This window comes from Leptodactylus fuscus, chromosome 5, assembly GCF_031893055.1.
Source record: "Leptodactylus fuscus isolate aLepFus1 chromosome 5, aLepFus1.hap2, whole genome shotgun sequence".
In the NCBI taxonomy this organism is placed as follows: domain Eukaryota; kingdom Metazoa; phylum Chordata; class Amphibia; order Anura; family Leptodactylidae; genus Leptodactylus; species Leptodactylus fuscus.
In genome coordinates, this window is record NC_134269.1 from 32,308,008 (window position 1) to 32,321,880 (window position 13,873).

The 13,873-nt window shown below is 44.9% G+C and overlaps 1 protein-coding gene across 6 annotated transcripts in view; it reads right to left on the minus strand.

Annotated features, from left to right (window-relative positions):
* Positions 1-13,873, minus strand: part of WIZ (WIZ zinc finger) — a 53,773-nt gene that overhangs the window by 38,464 nt on the left and 1,436 nt on the right. For 5 of the 6 annotated variants that reach the window (XM_075272814.1, XM_075272817.1, XM_075272815.1 and 2 more), the window contains exons 2-4: positions 4,966-5,280; positions 4,637-4,694; positions 1,504-3,026 (exon numbers count right to left, since the gene is read on the minus strand). In XM_075272814.1, the coding sequence (XP_075128915.1) occupies positions 1,504-3,026; positions 4,637-4,694; positions 4,966-5,170 (1,786 nt within the window). In that variant the 5' untranslated portion in view covers positions 5,171-5,280. The remainder of the gene's footprint in view (positions 1-1,503; positions 3,027-4,636; positions 4,695-4,965; positions 5,281-13,873) is intronic. The other variant, XM_075272813.1, reaches the window with a different exon arrangement.

Below are 13,873 nucleotides of genomic sequence, written 5' to 3' on the forward strand. Positions count from 1 at the left end.
CAAAGTGAAAAATTTAAAGGGGTGTGAATACTTTCTGTACCGAGTGTGTGTGTGTGTGTGTGTATTTATTACACACACATTATTTATTACACACACATTTTTACACACATTATTTCGACTGCTATAACAATTTTTTTTACGTTTGGTTATTACTATAATAATTTAAGACTTTTTTTTTTCTTTTAAAACAGACAAGGAGGGGAATGTGTGTCTTATTTTTATTCATTTTTACATGAAAATCAAAATTTTTGGTGTATTTTTTTTTTTTTTTTTATGTAGGCGACACATAGTTTTATACCTCCGAGGTCAGGCCTAGAACCGGTGAAGTGGGTTTGGTAGTGATTTCACCCACTAGTTCATAACAGACCTTTAGGGGAATTTTAAACTTTTTTTTTTTTTTTTTTTTTTTTGCTGATAGAAAAGAATGCATCATCCTAGCATGTACTGCAAGGCCACTGGAAAGGAACCTGCATTATGTTGGCTCCCATTGCTGTGCACACAGCAGTCACTGTGCATTGTGTATACCAGGGGTAGGGAACCTTTGGCTCTCCAGCTGCTGTGAAACTACAACTCCCATCATGCTCCATTCACTTCCATGGAAGTGCCAAGAACAGCAGAGCAAGTATGCATGCTGGGAGTTGTAGTTTTGCAACAGCTGGAGAGCCGTACGTTCCCTACCCCTGGTGTATACAGTGATCAGGAAAACAGGGATGGCCATAAACCATCCCTGCCTTCTCTCAATAGCTGCTTCCCATCTCCTGCCGCTGCACAACCTCAGGCAGCTGTTTAACTCTGCAAAGACATACAAGTACATTCTAGCAGAGTTAGGAACAGTCTGTCAGATGTATAGCAGAGATGAGCGAATAGTATTCGATCGAATACCTCGCCCCAATAGGAAAGCGTGTAAGCGGCCGAACACCAAGGGGTTAAACGCATCGAATATTCACTGCCCTTAACCCCTTGGTGTTCGGCCGCTTACACGCATTCCTATGGGAGCGAGGTATTCGATCGAATACTACTCGCTCATCTCTAATGTATAGTTTATGGGTAGTCCAGAAGCGGTTAATCTCATACAACCATTTTGAAGAGCAAATTAAATAATTCTGGAACATCTTATCTTCGAACTCTACATTGTGCTGTTCCTCTGCTATGCCTCCTGGAAACATATAAACAACTAGCTGTTCAGGTTGTTCATTGTCAATGGGCCATATCATTACACAGGGACACTGTCGCCTCAGTGCTGATGGCATCTAGATATGCAGGGACCAGGCAACTGGCAATGCCCAGTTGTCTATTCAATCACATATTTCCAGGAAGAATCACAGAGGAACAGCGCATCAGAGGGATGCTAATTTTCTTAATGAAGCACAGAATGCATAGTTTTATAGAGCCAGCACTGTTCTTTGCTCGTTGGCTTTGACAATATTAACCTGCATCAACATACTAACATCTTTATAGAAACTTTAGTCAGGTAAGTTCCAGGTGAATACGCACATCTCTTACCTTTCTTGCGTTTCTTCTGAAAGGAGTAGTTTTGCTCAATGGCCTTGACTTCTTCTGCTGATATGAAGTGCCGTACGTTATAGCTCACTCCGACTCGGTTCAAGTGGCCCCGGACATGGTTGGCGAGACCTATCCCATTGTGGAAGCGATCTGGACAGTATGGACATTCTCTTTCCTCGCTCCTCAGGCCAAGGGCTTCAAGTTGACTTGCATATTTGGGATCCATTAAGAGGGCATCTAAAGGTACATCCTCCTCCGCTTCCACCCAGTCATCTTTAGCTAGATGGTGTTGATAGCGGGAGAGTAGTCCTTTGTTGCCTGCTGTAAGCTTTTTCCCATTCCCCAATGGTTGATGTCCCAATGGTTTCTTCTTCTTAGGGCTAATATTCTTTAGGACGACAACAGCGACTTGATCTCTTAGCTGTCGCCTCTGGTCGTCTTCACATCCTTCACTGGATCGGAGGGCTTCGCGAAACCTCCCCTTTAGCTTTACTGCTGCCTCGGGGAGTTGCACAACCGTTGTGGGCTTACCAGTTTCTCCTTCAGTATATAGCCTTTCCTGCATAGAATTTTCCAAATCTTCTCTATTGATGCCTTTTCTTATCTTATTGGGTCCCTTCCCCGTAAGTTGGTGTAGATCAGATCTCCATCCCTGTTCAGCTGTAGCCTCTGCATCTGGACTCTTCCACATGGTTTCACTTGCCATTTCAGAGGTTTCACCTCCTTCCAGCATTTCGGAAGATGTTCTGAAAGATGTTGGGTTTCCCCGAGTTTCTCCGCTGACCTTCCTCACATGGGTCTTTGCATGTTGAACAAAGACTTTGGAAGAATTTGTACCAAAAAGGCATTTGGGACACTGCAAACGGGCATCACGTCCTTCGTCTGCTAAATTCTCCAATTTACTAATTTCTTCAATTATTTTCTGTCGGGACTCCTGATGAAGTTGACGATGCGATTCCAGACTCTCTTCATCTCCAAATCCCTTTCCACATTCCCCACAGGTGTGAGACCCTTCACCTGCCTGCAAGCCCTCTCCTTCTCCTTCCTGAGAGTGCTGAAACATATGCTCCAAAAGATGGGCTTTTTTCTTGAAATAAATGTTGCACTCGATGCAGGTGTAGACAGATCCCTCTTCCTCATCCTCCTCTTCTTCCACTTCCACATGTGCGTCCTCTTCGGAGTAGTTTCCTCCTTGCCAGGCCTCGTGTGCTCTTCCCAGTTGCAGGGCTCTTCTGAAGGCTGGCATATTAATGGGTGGTGGGTCTGATCTTATCCTCATTAACTGCGAATGTCCTTCAACCTCATCCAAGCTTGAAGACCACTCATACCTTCTGTTCTGCAAGTACTGATCTTCGGAAGCCATTCCATCAGATTCCCGGTCACCTTCATCATGAGCATCTGACGATGAATACCCCCAAGAAGCGGTGTGGCTACCAGGCTGGTGAGACCCAAGGTGGTGCAAGGTACGATGGTCAGTTGGTGGAAGTGTATATTTAGAAGATGAATGGTGGTCTTGATCTGGGCTGTAAGATATTAGGAAGGCAAGATAAGCTAAGTGTAATGGCTGGGTGTAATTTGAGGAGGTCTTCATGCTTCCCTATCAACTATGGCTAGGTTCATATCTGTGCTCGACTCTTCATCGTTCAGGTCCACCAGAGCACCCAAATGATGGAGAACTTGACTGCTAATACAGTGGACATGGACTATAATGGGCTGGATTAGCTATATTCCTTAGCTGCACCAGGAAGAAGGGATCAGGCAGACTGCAATCCAACATGCTTGATCCTTCATTTACCGGACATCGGTGGTCAAGGAGATTAGTGGCCTCTACAACCACTTGATAAGGCTATATAGAGGACCAGTCGCTGAATGTGGACCATAGGCGCTTCATTTAACTTTACTTTGTGCTTGATCACTATGATCCCTGTGGAAAGCGGCGCTCTTTCGTTCAATCTAACACTTTGCAAGCAGGTCTGTGGAGTCAGAGTTGGGACCAATTTTGGGTGGAGTGGGGAAAAAAGTGGCAACTCTGATTCTACTAATATTATAAATGTGAAAGTTTGTGTGTTTGGTTGTTTGTTCCTCAATCGCGGCCAAACAGATTTGGCTGAGATTTGACACATATCTGGATGGTATGGAAACATAGGCTACTTCATATGCCGCAAAATGCCCCCAAATCCTAAGCGCGAGCGGCGAACGTATGCTCCGGCTACGCTGAAGGACCTGAAACGATGTCATCTCAGGTCCTTCAGCTGGGCGCCGATAGGTTTGCGGCATTCTGTGGGTGGGCCGATGGACAATGCGTGAGCTGGAGAAAATGGCGGCTGCTCGCAGTACCGGAGCGACGCTGCCATACCGCCTGGCTGTACGGGGCCTGACATGTAAATTTGGTGTGGACAGTCTGCGCTCCTGAGAAGATGGCGCATACTCCCGGCTCTTGAGTGACGCGGACACGTGTCCAGGCTCTGTGGGGCATGGCAAGTGGATCAGGTGTGCCGGCTGTGTGAGTACCTCAGGGGACTGTAGGGTTCGGGCCCGGGACAGGCGTTTGGGGGGCCACGCAAAAGGGAGGTGCACGGGAGACGGGTTTGGGGGCCCAGGGTGGAGCCTGGGGCCGTGGGGGAGGGGTTTGAATGGGCGTATGGGAGGAGGGGGTCACACGAGAGGGCTTTAGGTGGGCCGGGGGGACCCCGGGGCCACATGGGAGGGGGCCTGCGGGAGAGGAGTTTAGGGTGTGCCGCACGGGAGGGGTGGGCGTGGAGGAAGGGTATGGAGGGGGACACGGGTGCAGGCGGATCTTCCCCTACAACGACACGCAGACGAAGTCGCGGGGAAATGCTAGTTTCTAAATAAAATGATAACTTTTAAATGATTAAATATTATATAATAAATTAGATGTATAATTGGTTACTTATTTACTTCATAGGAAGTTTGGTCTACTGATTCCACAGTTTTGTTTGCAAGAAAAACAGGATTTTCCTGGGCATAACCAACAATCACAGTCTAGGAGCAAAAGTTGGGAAATACAACTAAGCAAAGAGTTTTCTGAAGCCAACATATACATTACCCTGAATTATTTCCAAGGTATAAGCTAAAGGATTTATACAAGTGAAAGCTACACACTAGTCCTTACCGCCCTATAATGCTAGAGTTGATTCCATCCGAGTCCCTGGAGTGGGTCAGCCTGATGCCTAGAATGAAAAGAAACCATTGTTTTGCAAAATCTCCACAAACAAGGACGCAATACGGACATTCCCTGACTACGAAATAAAGGAAATGACTTGCAGGAAAACGCACAACGCAAACCTAATTCTTAAGTGAGATTTGAAGTGTCTGACCTATAGAAAGGTGTTATATATGTACATACGCCTATGTATTAGAAGCGGTAAGTGTAACGCTAGCGTTGGGTGACCATTCGGGGACTCCGTTCTCTGATCCGCTTAAATCCCATACACAGCTCACCTTCTGTGTTGTCTTCTCTATATCCCAAGAGTGGGAAGGATGTGAGGACACCACCTTCTTCAGGATAGGACCCAACATTAGCTTCTCCGCCTCCCACAAGGACAATCTCCACACCGCCTGGTATTGGGGCACAAGCTTCATTCTGGTAGGGTAAATTGTCCACATCGTCCTGTCCAGAGAGGTATGTAGAGGGAACGTCCTCCATGAGGAGGTAGTTTTAGAAGAGGAAGACCAGAAAGAAAAAATGGTGCACGACAAAATGGGGGTGGGGACCTACAGCACCGTAGTGAAATCAAAGACAAGAAGGTGAGAGATCTGCAAGATGATCAAGTTGGATGGCGATGGAGAAGACGTCATGATGGAAACAGAGAAGAAAAGCAGAAGGTGGGGGGGGGGGGAGAACAATAGCTAGTTAGTTTTTGCTTCTTTGGTTTTATTTTTTTACTTAACTGTATATTCTATAGGTACACATTGAAGGGGTCATATAAAAGAAAAAACATGGATATAATTTTGGAAAAGTTCTAAAATTTGTGCTCCGGATTCAGGTTTTTTACTTCAGAAGACGTGTCAAGAGCAGAGGTCACACTACAGTTTGTTCTGGAAAAGTAAAAATACTCCGCTGATTTTTGAGGAGTATTTTTAGCCTTGGAAGAAGTTCACAGCAATGGAAATAAAGGATATGTAGGCCTAACAATACTAAGAGCTTGATATTTAAGCATGAAAACCATTACTAGAACAGTCTCCCAATCAAAATAAAAAATTTTGGGGGGGATTTTGCCTTTTACGATAAAAATGAAATGTTCATATTCTTTGGATCTGCACGATCGTAGCGAAACCAAAATGATACGGTATAAAACAGGGGTATGGAACGTACGGCTCTCCAGCTGTTGCAAAACTACAACTCCCAGCATGCATACAGGCTCTGCTGTTCTGAGAACTCCCATGGAAGTGAATGGAGCATGCTGGGAGTTGTAATTTCACAGCAGCTGGAGAGCCAAAGGTTCCCTACCCCTGGTATAAAACATGACAAACTATTATAAAAATCCTATAAACTTTGAAATATCCAAAAAGCTGTGTAAGGTGTTTTGGGTTTTTTAAAAATTATTTTCCAGCATAATTTTTATTTATACCATTTTGGGGAATGTCCAATGTTTTGATCGCTGCTTATTCAATTTTTTTTGGGGGGAAAGGCCAATGGAGATTCTCCTATTTTGATCTCTTCTACCACTACAGTCTTCACCATTTAGGATAAGAATGTTCATATTTTTTTATAGTTTGAGCATTTCCAGATTGTGGATGGTTAATGTGTATGTATTTATTTGTGATTTAGGAGTTGGTGTGAATAAATTTTTTTTATTCTATTTTGTCTCCAGAAGGATCTTGAATCTGCGATCATTTGATCACTTATACAGTGATTCTCCAATAGACTGCGGTTGTACAACTATTGAGGCCAGCCACAGATAAGGGCTAGTTTACATGGGGATTCCGCGTGTGCACATTCCGTCGCGGCTTTCCACTCCGGATTAGGCCCAAATGAATGGGCCTAGTCCGGAGGGTGCTGTTGAGAGGCAGACGCTGCGACTGAATCAGCCGCGGAATCCGCCTGAAGAAAGGGCAGCTCACTTCTTAGACCTCTATTGTGAGGGGGCAGACTTTGAGGCGGATTCCGCACCAAAATCCACCCCTTCTTGCCCCGTGTGAACTAGCCCTAAGCCTTCACAAGGCTCCTGGTCATCATACACACCAGACGGCTCCCATGATCACACCTTGCAGGAGCTGTACCGCCAATTAGAGGTAAGAAGAGGGGCATTACCAGGGGAATGGGGGTACGGAGGCAGGATCTGGGGGCCTCATATACTGTACTAAATGCTTGTCATGAGAGAGGACTTCAGCGCTGGGTCTCTGCTATGTAAAACAGCAGAGAACCGGTAGACAGAGGCAGAACAAGCGTTAAATTAAAGTGCAGATGTCCGCCATAATAGTACTGTGAATGTCTGCAAGAAATTGTGCGGGGTGAGGCACAGCTTAGGTGTTGATATATTGAACACCTAAAAATGTGTTTCCCGGTGTCTAGGACTCTTCTACAGGCGTTATCGTAACCTCTGGTCAGGTCTCACCAATTTCATTACTATTTTGGCTAAAAAAAAATTTAAAATAGACAAAACAAAATCAGAACTAAGGGTATGTTCAGATAAGTAAGGTGGCCATACACCTTAGTTGATTAAAGGATCTGTGAACGAAATCGGAGGCTGACGATCTCCATTTCTATGTGGACAAGCTGTTCGGCCCTATTGAATGGCTCCACGGCACATCAATCTTCATGAAACCTATCAATCAGCTTTTGTACGTGTCAACCGTATGAAGAAGCAAAGTTAAAAAACACAGCTCCCCAACCATATGATGAATTAGATATCCATAATTTTGGAAAAGAACACTGCACAAAAAAAGATCTCATGCCATGAGTAAGAGACATCATGTCTCGAAACGCCTAAGAAGTGTCTACGGTCTGCATTACCGTGTATTACTTTTCCACAGCGCAAACTAAAGTTCACATTGGTTTTTTTTCACCCGAAAACTACCTTTCGCATCCACATCTTTTGGCCCGTCATCGGATTTGATAAAGCATGAACATACCCTACGAAGTCTAGGCTACATGGGTCACGGTGCACCTGAGATGCGTCTGGAGAGCATTACAATGGCTGCCAACACCTTGGCATCTTCTCTATACATATAGTGGTAGGCGTAGTTCCATTCAAGTCTAAGATGATGGGTTGGCGGTTCCACATGATACGTTCAGCATAGGAAAAGCACCCAAAAGTCTACTTAAGAATTCTCCATTAGATCCCAAGTCCCATTTTCCCATTGTCTTACATACAGGTAATTTCATGCTCGTGTGACTAATCTGCCTCGCGTTCTGCCCTTTTCAAGGAAAAACTTTGCAAGTTTCCGGCTCTTCCCTTAAGTATTTACGCAGAAGTATGTAGCACACTTGAGTCAAGTTCCAGTTGGAATGCAGCACAAGGAGTTTCTATAATAGGGCTAGTCTAGACAAGACATAACATATTAAAGGAAAAGAACAAACCCAAGGCCGGTGAAGAGGTTAATCTTGGGTTCAAAGTACACAACTGATGGACTACTACTGGGCTTGTGGTACCTTGCAGTGTCCCAAAGTGAACAGATGTTCTAGATACGCAAAGGTAATATCCAAAAAATAAAGTTTGTGATGGCACTCCGAGGTTGTATCTACAACAGATGCTGCAGATACAACCTCGGGGTACAGCCAAAGAACTTTTTTTTTTTTTTTTTTTGTATATTGCGAATTTTGTGCACCTGTACGTGCACCTGTACTTCTGAGCGATAAGAGTTGAGTGCGCCCTGTACCCCTCTACGCTTCAAAAGGAAGACCTACACATTACAAGATTGTTGGCCAAACCCAACAATTTTGGCAGTTTTGGCCACCCATCTAACGTGTACGGGAGTGTCCCAATTTTTTCTGATGGCAGATCAAGGAAAAGAAGCATTGACCATGTTGGATTTCATTAAGTCCATAGAGTCACTGCGGCTTATTCCCAGTTCGTACTGAGATTACATGGCCAAGCCCAGCATGTATTTGTATAGGGGCTCAGGAAGAATAGCTTTCAGTCAATCTAAGGTGTACGGCCACCTTAAAACTGTCTATATCATCGATTATTTGTTGATGGGATATCATATTTTAAGATCTTCTAACACGTTCATGTGAAGGCCAATTTTGAGGCCTACTAGAATAGTCAATAGGAGAAACTGCAATTTTTCTGTTCAAGTCTATGGTTTTTCCTAAGATAGTATTATGTATGGCAGATGTTCCTCTTTGTCACACATTCTTAAATGAGTTGTCTAGTTTAGAAAACACATTGCCATGGGCCGTTTTAGGAAATTCTTAGTTAATAGTATAAAGATTGAGAATTCTCAGTAACTGATACCCTTTTTATTGACTAACAAAAAATGATGACATATTGCGAGCTTTCGGAACTACTTGGTTCCTTCATCAGGCTGGTAAGGTAAGGTACCAGCCTGATGAAGGAACCAAGTAGTTCAGAAAGTTCGCAATATGTCATCATTTTTTGTTAGTCATTAAAAAAGGTATCAACTACTGAGAACTCTCAATCTTTACATTTCATATCCACTGGCTAAAGATTACAGCTGGTCAAGGGGTATCCCAGCAGGCAAATGCTTTGCGGTTAACTCCTTGCCAAAGGAACTTTTCACCAAGTAGGTATTTCCAAAGTGCAGAAGCCCCTAGAAGTGTATTTAACAAAAGTTGTAAGCCATCAAGCTCAGACTACTAAGACCCTCACATTCAACATAAGGGGTTACACGTGCTGATCTGGAGCCACTGGAAAAGCCTTGATGGGTTTCAGGAGTGGGGCCACCACCAAACTCAACTTTTGATTTGTCACTATGATAGGTCAGAAGGCTGGGTACTTAAGACGTACCGGTTAAGGTATCTTTAGCATGACAATAAAACACAATTCACTGCATGTGGAACAAAAAAATCTGCTGCTACTTTCTGCTCCTTGGGTTGTGCCAAGAATGCTACCCACACGTTAGCTATTGAAACGCATTTCACTGAACTAGCCATGCATATGGAATGCCGTCCATTAAGTTTAGAAGTGGACAAACCCTAACACCCCTTGTGAACCCTACGCTGAATGTACGGACCATTCCCATCATCGGAAAGGGAACCTAAAGAACCCCGTGTCCTGGATTCAACAATAATGAACATTATTAAGGGAACATTCTGATCGAAACTTATGTAAAGTTGGGTAACCTTATCAAAGCTGTGGACGGCTCATTCCTTCCTACTGCGCTTTCTTTCCACCCCAAAAAAGTTGACCATCTCCTATGTGACAAGGCAGAATTAAATTTCCAAAAAAGTTTCTCTTAAAAAGTTGTTGGTATGTAGGATCCATTCCCATTTTTGGGGTCATGGCTGAAGATGACCAAGTCATGTTAAAATGTTAAGGAAACCATTCAAGTTGAGGATGAAACGACGGTCTATATTATTTATGGTCAAATATTGGAAGGAACCTCTTCATGGAGCACACTGAGCATTTTATAACCATACAGCTGTTCATATTTTATATAGGGTTCAAAGAAACATTGAACCCTATATTAATGGAAGTCCTACTATTGGGATCTGTTTGCAGCAAACTCTAAAGTACTATTGCCTGTCAGTGTTACACTGATAGGCAACCCATTAGACCCAATAGGCAGTTGCCTATGGACATCATTTTGTAATTGTACAGACAAAGCAAATTAAGACCGAGTCGCAGGATCCTGCTGATCGGTGGGGGTCTGCCCAATAAGGCCCCAAAACGAAAGCGAAGTCTCATTCTCTTTGCGTGAATGGAGAAGCAAAATGTCCGACTTATTCTCCATGGGACTGCTGTCTATAGCGGAGCACCTTACGCGGTACTCTCATACAGAGTGAATGGCGCAGTAATGTGTACATGTGTCCCACAGGCGAAATGGGACCCTGTTATCAGTCTGTGAATAGGTGGCACAAACACACCCACTATTACGCATTTGCGACAAAAAGAATAACGGTGTGCAGTTTTTTTCGTAGCCGAAAGAGGGCGTCAAAATTTGAGCCAAATTTAGTTTTGTCTTGAGGTAGTTTTCTGGTGCAAAATACGGTTCCTTTTTTGGTTGCCTTATTGAAAAGTGTCTAATGTCATGTAAGATGCCGCCAATCTATCCCATAGAGTGAACCGCTGTGAAAAATATGGCTCACCCCATAACTCTCTTGTCTAAGTTTATGCTGTTAGACAGCAGGAGTAAATGTAGGCCAGTGTTTTTTTGGGGGGATTTTCATGCTGCAGCCTAAAGTTCCTTTACAGTCTATAAGCAAAAACATTAGAAAGGCCCCATACACAGTTTTTGTTTTGGCTTTTTTGTAGCTTTTAAGGGCTAGTTCACACGGGGATTCTGCGTGTGCACATTCCGTCGCGGCTTTCTACACTACACTACAACCGGCATCCCGTCGCGGCTTTCCGCTCTGGATTAGGCCCATATGAATGGGCCTAGTCCGGAGGGTGCTGTCACGAGGCGGATGCTGCGGCCGAATCAGCTGCGGAATCCGCCTGAAGATAGGACAGCTCGCTTCTTTTTTCTGCTAGCGAGAACAAACCGCTACCGGAATAAGAACACTAGTGGTCTACATAGACCTCTATTGTGAGGGGGCAGATTTTGAGGAGGATTCCGCACCAAAATCTGCCCCCTCTTGCCCAGTGTGAACTTTAGGGTGGTAGAGGAATTTGTTCAGGAAAAAAATCCGCTTCAGGAATTAGGAAAGTTTTTTTGGAGCGTTTTGTTTTTTTTTCAGGTTTTTTTTCCTCCAGTACAGTGAACGGTCCTTGAAAAAAACCGCCTGGCGTTTTTTGCCAAAAAAACGCTAGTGGTTTTTCTGCCTCTGATTGACTTCCTGAGGCGGAATCCACCTGAAGAAAGGTCATGTCGCTTCTTTTTTCCACTCGCGGAAAAAAGAAAGCTAGCGGTCTGCATAGACCTATATTGTGAGCGGGCCGATTTTGAGGCGGATTCCACATCAAAATCCACCCCCTCTTGCCCCGTGTGAACGAGCCCTAAGGGAGTCTGTCAACAGGATGAAGTATATTAAACCGGCACCACAGTGTTTACCCGCGAACACCATAAACTATAATGTTTTTATACTGAGACCAGCAAAGAGAAGAGTCCTCCGCGCGTGAATTTTCTCTCCACCAATTTCTGGCCATTTTCGTAGTGGGGCTCCATTGACCCAAACGGCTACACTCCACACCGCCCAGAAACGCCCTCATTTCCCACGCTCTTCTTTCACGGGCAGAGCCCGGGAGCTATGCTGAAATCTTACCTTGTCTTCTCACTGAAGGAAGGGAGGAGGAAGGAGAGCAGTGTGGGGCGTAGCAGTTTGTAGCTACAGAGTCGCCCTCGTGTTTCAGACTGCTTATTTGCATATTGTGTTATAAAGGCGTATCAGTGACGCAGGCAGGAATCTTTCATGGGGGACAAAGGAATTACATTCAGGGGAGCCCGATCTGTGTTACTGGTTTACTATGTTTCACCCCGGTGACAGACTCCCTTTAATGGGGTCAGTGCTATTTCTATGGGGGCGTTCACACTACCGTCGGTGTCCGACAGGTAGTGTCCGCTCAAAATCTGGCACGGACATTAGGAGCGGACACTAGCTGTGTCTGTGACACTTTTCATTGATTTAAATGGGCATCGGGTGCGTTCTTCTGCACTCCGTGCTCTTCCTTCCCTGTCCACAAGTGAAGATGTCCGACTTCTCAAGCGGACAGAAAACCCGACATGTAGGGTTCTTCTGTCCGCTTGAGAAGTCGGACATCTTCACTTGTGCACAGGGAAGGACGGGCACGGAGTGCAAAAGAACGCACCCGATGCCCATTTAAGTGAATGACAGGTGTCACAGACACACCTAGTGTCCGCTCCTAGTGTCCGTGACAGATTTTGAGCGGACACTAGGAGCGGACACTACCTGTCGGACACTGACGGTAAGTGTGAACGCCCCCTATCAATGCAACATGCCCTGTATATGGTTTATAGTTCTCAATGGGATTTTCATAGAAGAAAAAGTCTATAAAAAACATCATATCACAAAATAAAAACACCTGAAATATACCTCTCTCCCCCCCATACATTTTAAAACAGAAAAAAAAAAATTGAGGCCCTGAAAGGGTCACTTCCACCAAAACATTTCAGTCACATTTTGACCTGAGCTTCGATCTTTTCCTAATACCTGTACAATGACGCAAAGGGAAATGGTCTAGATTAAAAAAAAAATTGTTTAGGTGTTTACAGCTCCTATGCAAGACTATAGGTTTCCATAGTAACAGACTACAAACAGAAAGCATTTTAGATAGAAATATGGCAAAGGCATAAGGCAAAGGTGAATTTTCAACCAACTCCTGTGTGACCAGAAAATGACCAAAAGAGGTGGCAAACAGCCCGTCACCAGGCCAGAGGAGGAGGGGCCCTTTCAAGATGGTGGTTCATGGGCACGAAAGCCTCAAAGTAAAATCAACCAAAGCGACTTTAGTATTCCTGCACTGGGGTCCTCCTTCCACCATGACCTCACCGGCCAAATCAGTGATGTCACTTAAGGTATCCTTCACACGGGGTATTTTGGTCAGGAATCCGCCTCAAAATCCTGACCGAAAAAAGGGCTCCCATTGAAGTCAACGGGAGCCGGTCAGTTCTTTTTTCCAGGAGCAGTTTGTTCCGGCTCCCAGTACAAGAAGCGACATGCCCTTTCTTTCAGGTGGATTCGCCTTGCGACATCTCCCTCCCGACTAGGCCCACTCATTTGGGCCTAATCCAGGGCGGAGTGCCGCGACTAGAGGCCAGTGCACTGCAGCGGCATCCAGTCACGGCTACCCGTATTTTGGACCGGAATCTGAGGCGGCATCCGCGTCGAATTCCAGTCCAAAATACCTCGTGTGAACCCGGCCTAAGGATGACCAAACACCACCACACTGGTCGGCAACTGGTTGTGGAGATAATAGGGACTGTGGGCGACATATGACAACCAGTAACAGGAGCTGCGCCAAATCCATAACATAATAGCGGAGCCAAAAGAGGCCCCTACAAACAGCTAAATGGTGGGGTGCCACCAAAAGTAAGACCCCCACCAATCCGATACTGATGGCCTAAGGATGAACAATCAATGATGAGAAGGGGGGGGGGGGGGGGGGGTCTCAGATACCCAGCCATTGCACTTATGGGATCAGACGTGCTATAATAGTAAGGGCAGGTTCACACTGCTGTCACTTCAGTGGGTCATAGGTTGACTCCATCTTCAGTCACTGTAATGTAAAAAACAAGATGGCGGCTTTCTCCCGTATTCTATGTC